The following is a 10,000-nucleotide window of genomic DNA, read 5'->3' as shown; positions in this document are numbered from 1 at the left end:
CCCAAACAATCACACACTGACAGAACATGAAACTATGGTTCTTAGTGTTTTGCAAAAGTTTTAGTTTTTCATTCTTTTAAGAAAGCTTCTGGGTTTTTTTTTTTGAGAAATGTTTGTGTTTAGTTTTTCAATATGTTGACTTTGACTCATGATGGATTAGAACCAATGGCGTCACATGACAAACCCAGGGACACACTGAGCGATCAGCTGATCTGACGTTTTCCGGTTAAAAGGGTAACATGTGGAGGATTCTGCCTCTAGTGGCGTCATGTGGAACCAGACACTCTCACCTGACGGGTTTCACACTGCAGTCAACACGTGTGTTTTTCTTCTCTCAGGTGATCTGTGTTCATCTCGTGAAGGAGGTTGACCTTTAGAGACGGGTTCAAACCTTAGTAAGGTACATCACACTGTGTGTTTGTGGTGTGTGTGTGTGTGTGTTTGTGTGTGTTTGTGTGTGTGTGTCATTTCATTTGTCCGCTCCCAACAATTTTAAACTGCTGAGATTGCGAACGTCATCTTTAGCGAATTTCTAAATTTCAAGAAGAAGACACAGGACAGGTGAATCCAGGCGGGTCCAGCTATGTGAGCTAGCTGAGCTTGCTAAACTAAGCTAGCCTTAGTTTAAATTAGTGGTTTTATGACGTCATCTTCACTTTGATGTGGACGATGAACAATGACAATGTTTTACTAAGTCAGAGGTGATGACATCACTGTGTTTACCTGCTGTGATTGGTCCTCCACTACACGCATCAGTTTTGTTTATGGAAAACGTGTCAGAGTGACACATCCCCGCTACTGGGCTCTTATCTTTGTCAGCAGTGATGCGCATGCGCAGAGGGTAACGGAAGCTGTTAGGAGTCATCTGTGAGCAGAGACGATCTGTGAGCTCCACCATCATCAGCTGTCACACGTTTCAACGTCTTCTTCATCTCACGTTCACTTTCAGCTGCAGGTTCGATCCCGGATCGGACGTGGTGCGGATTCAGTCGAGTTTAGAGCCTGTGACCCGGACTGTTCTCCAGCTGTGTCCCGCTCTCAGCTCCAGATGTGACGGTGGATTAAAGGTACATGTCTCCTGGAGCTTTCTGTCCACGGTTCTTCATCTGTCCCACCAGGACAAAACCACTTCCTGTTTCCCTGGCGTCTCTTTACGATTTATCATGAAAAATAATAATAACCTTAATTCAGAAAAGGAGCAGATTTAACTTATCCATTTATTATGTATCAATCATTTCTCATGAACTCTTATTTTTGAAACATCAGGATTTGTTTGTTTAGACATTTATTTCAACATGAGACTCACATTTGTAAAGGTTTTTAAATATTAAATTAGTTTTTTTCATGAAGTGTGTTTTCTGTAAAGAATGAATGGATCATTATGTGTTTTTATTAAAAATATAGAAACCTTTACTTTCAACTAAATCCTTAGAGGACGACAAACATGTTATTTAATGTATTTTCAAGTCCTTAATTCATGTGGAAAATCCATTAAAAATAATACATTGCTGTTCATTAATTAAAACACCATTAATTTCCCCTTATATTAAAGCATTTAAGCATTAACATGGTTAGCTTCCATATTTGAGGCTGAAGCATTTCCTGTACAGGTGGGACGGAGGTCAAAGGTCGAGCAGCAGCAGAATGTGGACGAGCAGGAAGTTTTGAGTTAATCATGAGTCGCTGCAGTCGAGCTCTGTGGTTTACTCCATGTTAATGAAACATGGACACAGGAATGCTATCAAGGTCGACTCAGTGTGAGCTGACAGCGCCCCCTGCAGGCTGTAGGCCACAGGAAATCAGTCTTTTCAAATGATTCACGTATTTAAACCGACCACAGTTATCTTTGTTTTATGTTTTTAGTATTGTCTGCTCTTCTGATAAAACAGAAATGTCCCCAGTCTTTGTCTTCACCTCATTACTGCCCCTGAGGCTGGAGAGCAGAAGACACTCACTAGTGCTAGACAGTTACCAGAAACCAGGACCAGAACCAGGACCAGAACCAGGACCAGAACCAGGATGAGGATCAGGACTAAATCTGGATTCAGGTGTGAACAGGAGCCAACTTGACAAGTGGCTTTAGTTTCTGACTGAAACTGTCTGCAGGCTCCAGGATGATGCAGCTGTTGCCATGGTGACGTCCTCCAGTGAGGATGATGGCGATGATTCAGAGCTGCTGGTTGTTTTTAGGTTCAGTCCTTCACTCACTCATCTGTTCAGAAAAGAAAACTGATGTCTTCTTCTTCTTTTCTCTGTTGTTACAGTGGATGACTCAGTGGATTGTTAGCTACAGTTGTCACGGTAACTGTGGATCAAACTGAAGGTCAAGCAGGTGTGAGCCTCCATGCTAGCTGCTTCTTACAGTCTCGTAGTTAAAGGGACATTTTACACAAAACTGAAGAGTGACGACCAATGTCTTTTTGTCTCCCTGCAGTGAAGCATGATGGGAGGTGGCAGATGGACGAGCTGGTCGTGGGCCGAGTGACTGACACACACACCATGGACCAAGACTTCAGTTTAAATACACTGGTGTGTGTGTGTGTGTGTGTGTGTGTGGTGTGTGTGTGTGTGTGTGTGTGTGTGTGTGTGTGTGTGTGTGTGTGTGTGTGTGTGTGTGTGTGTGTGTGTGTGTGTGTGTGTGTGTGTCATCATCGATAACATAAGCAGCATTTATAGATTCATTAACATGTCCCAGTTTATAGTGTTAATGGTGAGGGGGACCCATCCATCCAATAATACAACACGTATCAAATAGAAAACATTGAAATAAAATATATATGAGATATTAGAGCTGGGAAAAGAAAACTACTTTTCTCTCCTTATCATCTTCCCTGTTTCCTTCCCTCTATTATCTCCTATTTCCTTCCTTCTTTCTTTCCCTCCTCTCTGTCGCTGATCTCTGCGTCCATCCTTTCAGTTTCTGTCTGGTCTCTGCGTCGTCTTGTGAATAGAAAACATGGTGAACAGAGGACTGGTTATCCTCCTCTAACCAGTCGACGATCTTCTGATGGAAATGAGTTGAGTAACAAACGATGCATTCAGGCTCCGGGCAGCGACGGGAAATCTGAATCTTTTGCTCAGATGTTAATGTGTTTGATGAAGGGTCTTGATGTGGGACAGTGATGGATGAGGTGGAGTTCCCATGACACCGGTTCTTTATGTCTAACATCAGGACTGTTCAGAGTCCTGCACTGATTCAGGACAGATTCCACTCAGTGTTACTCAGAGTTCAGAGTCACTGTGATATCAAGCGCCGGCTACATATGTAGAATCCGAGGTTTCCTTATTGACTACCTCCTTAAAATCACATCTACTTATTTCTGATGCAGGTTCAGACGACATGAAGAAGTTAGAGACTCCGCCGTCTTCTTCTTTTCAGTAATAGATGTCCAAACACAAGTAATCTGGACGTATGTTACCTGATGAGTCTGTGTGCAGCGCACAGCAGCATCCAGTAGTTTATCTACTTGTGTGTTTGTGTTGTGCAGAAGAAGCTGGCAGCAGAACCAGACTACACTGACGTGTCACTGACGGCGGCGGAGCGTGTTCGAGCGCTGGGGAAGATGGGATTCAGTGTGGAGGTCAACGATGACATTACACCACGACGCTACTTCCGCTCCGGTGTGGAGATGGAGCGCATGGCGGCGGTGTACCTGGAGGAAGGCAGTCTTGAGAACGCCTATGTCCTCTATACCAAGTTTATCACGTAAGAAATAAAATGACTGACATCATGATGTCTTCATGTCAATGTTTATATTAAATCTTCAGTCGCTCACAGAAAACGTGTTTGTTCAGTCTGTTTGTAGAGAAGCTGCCGAGTCACAGAGATTACCAGCAGTGCAGCATTCCAGAGAAGCAGCTCATCATGAAGGTAACAACACTGATCACCAGCCACAAGGAGCCTCACCATTGTGTTCAGACTTCTAGAGTTATACCCCACACTCCTGGAGCTAGTCCCCTGACCTCTAGGGCTTGTCCCCTGACCCCTAGGGCTGTCCCCTGACCTCTAGGGTTGTCCCCTGACCTCTAGGGCTTGTCCCCTGACCTCCGGAGGTAGTGTCTGTACTCATGGACAAAGCCTCCAGGACTTCTGTCCTCAGACTCTGGAGAGGTGGTACTCCCCATACCACTAGAGGTCGTCCATATACATTTGCAGCTAGTCCCCAGAATTATGGACATACTTTCTAGACCTCTGCCACTAGTCGCCAAGTCTCCAGAGGAAGTTCCCAGGCTTCTAGAGCAAACCTTCACACTGGTGAGCTGGTCCTCAGAGTCTGAGAGCTACTTCCCTAGAGATCTGGAGCTAGACCCCCAGAACTCTATTGATAGTACCTGGACCTTTGGAAATTGTCCAGAAAGCTTCTTCCATCCTGGTGCTCACCCTCCTCAATGTTACCAGCTCAAACCCTGTCCACAGTTTACTTTAGTGGCTACCTGCTTCAGATGCAGGCACAGTGGGCGTACCAGTCTTGGTGACTACAGTAGTATTAGTTGTAGTAGTAATAATAATTCTGTGTCTCGTTTGTGTAGAAACTTCAGGAAGTGGCATTCCCTCGTAAAGACGAGTTGAAGAAACGTCTTCAGGAGAAATACAGCAGGGAACACAGCGAGTACCTCAGAGCCCAGGTCTGTTTGTGTTGTCCAATCAGATTCTACAGTGTGTGTTTAACTGTTCATCAGATTAGATGATAGATTGACTCACAGGTTTGTGGAAGTGAGATGGAAGATTGAAGTGTTATTCTAAAACATATACAGGAGTCTGTTGTGTATGTTTTAGAACAGGTGTGTTAGTGCAGGTGTTTTACAATGGTTGTGTTTCCTCAGAGCCAGCCGGTGGTGTTGGATGGGTGTGGCCAGCAGCTGCAATGCCTCTCCCTATTGGACGAGGACAGGAGGCGGTTCCTGCTGTTGGAGGGGGAGAGGCAGCGTGTCGCCGCCTTGCGTCGGATGCAGATCGAATCAGAACAGTTTCGTTACTTCGAAGACCAGCTGAGGCGTCAGGAACTGGCCAATAGCAGAGAGGAGGCGACACAAAAGGTCACACTGTAAAAGTATTACTACTATTACTATAGCTGCTACTGTTCCTGTTACCATTACTCCTGCCAGTACATCAGTACTATTGCTAACACCTGTAGAACGTCTGGTGTAAAATCAGAACCATGTTGTGTCAGTAGTTCCAGTATCAGTGCTGTGTTGTATCAGAAGTATTTTTGCAGTAACATGTTTCTCCTGCAGGCGGAGACCAAAGTGCCTGAGGTGACCGACAGCACTCGTCTATCTCGGCAACCAATCAGTGATGCTGTACGATCCCAGGGGTGGATCCAAACAGAAACAGACCTGCTCCTATCAGCGAACCAGCTGCCACGTTGGCTGGAGTAACTTGTGAGTTCACACGTGCACATAAACTGTACATGTATGCGTTTATATATATATATATATATATATATATATATATATATTAATATATATATATATATATATATATATATATATATATATATATATTAATATATATAATATATTAATATATATATATATTCTTTTGTTTTCTGTGTGTGTGCAGCTCAGAAGGTGGAAGGTCTGAGGCGGGTTGTGATTCCCAGAGATCTGACGTATCGTTTCCTCCTGTTGGCTGATTCCAACACGGCCAGAGGAATAGAAACGTGTGGAGTTCTGTGTGGACGACTGGTGAGACCAGCTGCTGATAATGTTCATGATCTTTGATATTTGATTCTCTGAGTAAATATTTAACAAGTTACCATAAGTACCGACCAGAACTCAGATATTTACTCTCTCTCTCCTGTCTGTTGCTCTCAGACACACAATGAGTTTGTGCTGACTCACGTCGTGATCCCCAAACAGTCGGCCGGTCCAGATTTCTGCGACATGGAGAATGTGGAGGAACTGTTCAGCTTCCAGGACCAACAGAACCTGCTGACGCTGGGCTGGATCCATGTATGATTTCCTAAATACACATCAAACACATGCTAACTACACACTGAACACATGCTAAATACACATCAAACACACGCTAACTACACACTGAACACATGCTAAATACACATCAAACACATGCTAACTACACACTGAACACATGCTAAATACACATCAAACACACGCTAACTACACACTGAACACATGCTAAATACACATCAAACACACGCTAACTACACACTGAACACATGCTAAATACACATCAAACACACGCTAACTACACACTGAACACACGCTAAATACACATCAAACACATGCTAACTACACACTGAACACACGCTAAATACACATTAAACACACGCTAACTACACACTGAACACATGCTAAATACACATCAAACACACGCTAACTACACACTGAACACACGCTAAATACACATCAAACACACACTAACTACACACTCAACACACGATAAATACACATCAAACACACGCTAACTACACACTGAACACACGATAAATACACATCAAACACACACTAACTACACACTGAACACACGCTAAATACACATCAAACACACACTAACTACACACTCAACACACGCTAAATACACATCAAACACACACTAACTACACACTCAACACACGCTAAATACACATTAAACACACACTAACTACACACTCAACACACGCTAAATACACATCAAACACACACTAACTACACACTCAACACACGCTAAATACACATCAAACACACACTAACTACACACTCAACACACGCTAAATACACATTAAACACACGCTAACTACACACTGAACACACGCTAAATACACATCAAACACACACTAACTACACACTCAACACACGCTAAATACACATCAAACACACACTAACTACACACTCAACACACGCTAAATACACATTAAACACATGCTAACTACACACTGAACACACGCTAAATACACATCAAACACAGGCTAACTACACACTGAACACACGCTAAATACACATCAAACACACGCTAACTACACACTGAACACACGCTAAATACACATCAAACACACGCTAACTACACACTGAACACATGCTAAATGCACATTAAACAGGCCACACACCCTCTGATCCCACTGACAGACTGGGGTCCTCCATTGTACTTGCCCTTGTCCTTCATTTGCATGATCAAAGATCACCATGGCAACGGTGGTTGAGCAGCGACAGATAGGAACAGAGGGACAGAGGTCTCACTCTGAACAGTGTTTATGTTTAGCATATTTAAATTCGCTTCCCACAACTGGACGGTCCCCACAACGTCCGCTGTACGCTGTCACAGTGTCAGTGGATAGTCAGGTTGTGTCTAAAAAGAGTTGTGTTGTTTTGTTTGTGTGTTTCAGACTCATCCCACTCAGACCGCCTTCCTGTCTAGCGTCGACCTCCACACTCACTGCTCATACCAGCTGATGCTGCCGGAGGCCGTCGCCATCGTCTGCGCTCCCAAACATAACGAGTATGTCCCACAAACATAAAGACTACATTTCCCATCAGGCCTTTCAACAGTGTGCTACACAGAATAGTGCACTGCGAAGTGGACTGGACAGAGTATTCAGCCATCTTAATTAAGATTCCAAACTTTAGGGGTCAATCATGCTCAGTTCAGAGGGAACTGGAAACTGTGCAGAAAGAACAGTTCATCAGTTGACAAGAAAAAATACACTGCTCGCTGGAGCACTTAAATGAACCCGGAGAAACTGCCACTGGAACAGCCATTAAACAATCGGAGTGCACGTTATTATGGATCACAGAAGTAATTCACGTTATTATGGATCACAGAAGTAATTCACGTTATTATGGATCACAGAAGTAATTCACGTTATTATGGATCACAGAAGTAATTCACGTTATTATGGATCACAGAGGAGTTTACATATGTATCTGCACTTATTCTGCATAAAATTGTTTTTTCATAATGACATCTTGTAAATTTGTCAAATCCAATTTCCATCCAATTTTAAGTTTCATATGTTCCAACACAATAGGTTTAGTAATGTTTTTTGTTTCAATAGGCCATTTAATCATTATTTTATTTTAATACTACTCGTGTAACGTTATATTTCCACAGCAGCAACAGGTAACTGATGTGTTTACATTACCATGGTAACACACGGAGGAAATGATGTGTGTGATGCTGCAGGGTGTTCGTTTTCTTATAGGAAGACCAGACCGTCTCATTTCGGTTCGGCCGACTGAGTGGACGCAGCCGTTGGAGGATGCAGCCGACGTCGGCTGCGTAGATCGAGTCCTCCACAGGATGCGACCGCTGAGACACAGCTACACAAATGTTGTACCTGCTCTTAAAGGGACACGCACATAATGAAGTTAGACATCGGAGAACTGAACGTAAACTGAACATGAAGAACATAAACGACGCTGTGGCTTTAACCCCTCCCCCTCCCCCCAGCACTGGCGTGTTCCAGCTCACCGCTCCGGGGATGTCGGAGGTGTGCGGCTGCAGACTGAAAGGTTTCCACCCTCACTCCAAGGAGCCGCCTCTCTTCACTGTAAGTCATCAGTTTCCTTGACTTGATGTCATCACACTACATGTTAGACCCTGACCAATCAGAACTCTCTATCTAGTGCTGCTGTTCCTTAGCGTCTCAGGCTCTTTTATCGTCCTGCACCTGTTTGGTGAAGCTATTCTCACGTTTCCCCTGTTCCCAGTCTTTGTGCTCAGCTGAACATCAGGGACAAATCTGACTCCAAATGTTGGACTGTTCCTTTAAGGAGTCACATCAACTCTCTGTTTGTGTGCATGTCTCTCGTCCTCAGGTGTGTAAACATGTGGTGGTGAGAGAGTCAAAGATCAGCCTGCTGGACCTCAGGTGACAGACAGGAGGCGCTGTGAACTCTGCGTGTCTGAAACCATCCACACACTGGTTTTAAATGTTTGTTTTGATTTGAAGTCAACGCACACACACACGCGCACACACACACACACACCTGCTGTGTGTGTGTGTGAGAATCTGTTTTTAATAAAACGTTGAGAATTAAAAACCTGAAGTTTCCTGTTTTAGTTCTAAAAAATGGACAGTTGTCTTCATGTTCAGGTTTAAAGTGGTTGATTGAATGAAGACAGACACAATGTCTCGTAGGACAACTCTTTATTGTCTCTTCTGTCTGTTCCATGTTGACGTAGCGTCTGTTTCTAATTCTGTTCTAATGCAGACAGGCACCACGAGGCCCCGCCTCCCACTTTGACATCATCATAACACTGTATGAGTGTGTTCGGCTCCACAACAATGGAAGATAACACCAGGGGGCGACATTCAAGCTTTATTCTTAAAAAAAACAACAAAAAAAACAGAAACAGTAACAACAAGTAGAGAGGGGGGTGAGGGGGTGAGGGGAGGGGTTAAAGATGTAGGACAAGTGGTACGTTCACAGTTTGCAGGTGAACAGAGGACGAGGCTTAAGATTTTAATGTTAAAAGTTCAACAGAAACATCTGGAATTAAAAACATCTGGACTCAGAGAGTGACATCATTTCCATTTTTCCAGCTGTACTGGAAACGTTTAAGGAGGAAGTGACGTCAACAACAACAACAGCCTGACTTCCTGCTGCTGTCGTCTGTATGGGTGTGTTGGGGGTGGGTGGGGGGGCTCTGTGCTCAGTGAGAATAAAGACGGTGCTGCTCTGGCGGGGGGGGGGGGGGGGGGTGTCTAGAAGCACTTGCGGTGGACGATGGATGGTCCGGCCTCGTCATACTCCTGCTTACTGATCCACATCTGCTGGAAGGTGGAGAGCGACGCCAGGATGGAGCCGCCGATCCACACCGAGTACTTCCTCTCAGGGGGGGCGATGATCTGAGGGGGTTAGAATTTTATCTTGTGGTATTTTAATGGGTTTTTCCGTGACAGTAAAGTCACTTATTTTAAAGGTACAATCTGAAAAATCTGAAAATTCTTAAAAATTAAAAACATTCCTGAATGAACCCTTAAAAGTCTTCATTTAACCTTAACTGAGGGAGAGCCAGACACGTCTCTTCAGGGAGGAGTTAAGGATTAACGTTTGA

At 44.0% G+C, this 10,000-nt stretch overlaps 3 protein-coding genes across 3 annotated transcripts in view; 1 reads left to right on the top strand and 2 right to left on the bottom strand.

The window, feature by feature from the left end:
• The window catches only part of ankrd22 (ankyrin repeat domain 22), a 6,629-nt gene extending 5,731 nt beyond the window's left edge, over nt 1–898 (bottom strand). The window contains 1 exon segment of the mRNA XM_034571468.1: nt 724–898. Within this exon segment, the coding sequence (XP_034427359.1) occupies nt 724–898 (175 nt within the window).
• A 1,517-nt stretch (nt 899–2,415) lies between these two features.
• Nucleotides 2,416–9,283, top strand: stambpl1 (STAM binding protein-like 1). Its single transcript, XM_034571573.1, is given in 12 exon segments — nt 2,416–2,529; nt 3,489–3,706; nt 3,796–3,871; nt 4,531–4,626; nt 4,825–5,037; nt 5,236–5,311; nt 5,314–5,382; nt 5,564–5,688; nt 5,818–5,955; nt 7,326–7,438; nt 8,390–8,489; nt 8,758–9,283. Coding segments are annotated over 12 exon segments (1,353 nt in total). The 5' UTR covers nt 2,416–2,457; the 3' UTR covers nt 8,815–9,283.
• The window catches only part of acta2 (actin alpha 2, smooth muscle), a 7,099-nt gene continuing 6,171 nt past the window's right edge, over nt 9,073–10,000 (bottom strand). Inside the window, exon 9 of the mRNA XM_034571574.1 lies at nt 9,073–9,791. Within this exon, the coding sequence (XP_034427465.1) occupies nt 9,648–9,791 (144 nt within the window). The 3' untranslated portion in view covers nt 9,073–9,647. The remainder of the gene's footprint in view (nt 9,792–10,000) is intronic.

This window comes from Hippoglossus hippoglossus, chromosome 19 (genome assembly GCF_009819705.1).
Source record: "Hippoglossus hippoglossus isolate fHipHip1 chromosome 19, fHipHip1.pri, whole genome shotgun sequence".
NCBI classification, from domain to species: Eukaryota; Metazoa; Chordata; class Actinopteri; order Pleuronectiformes; family Pleuronectidae; genus Hippoglossus; species Hippoglossus hippoglossus.
This window is presented reverse-complemented; position numbering and strand designations above follow the sequence as displayed.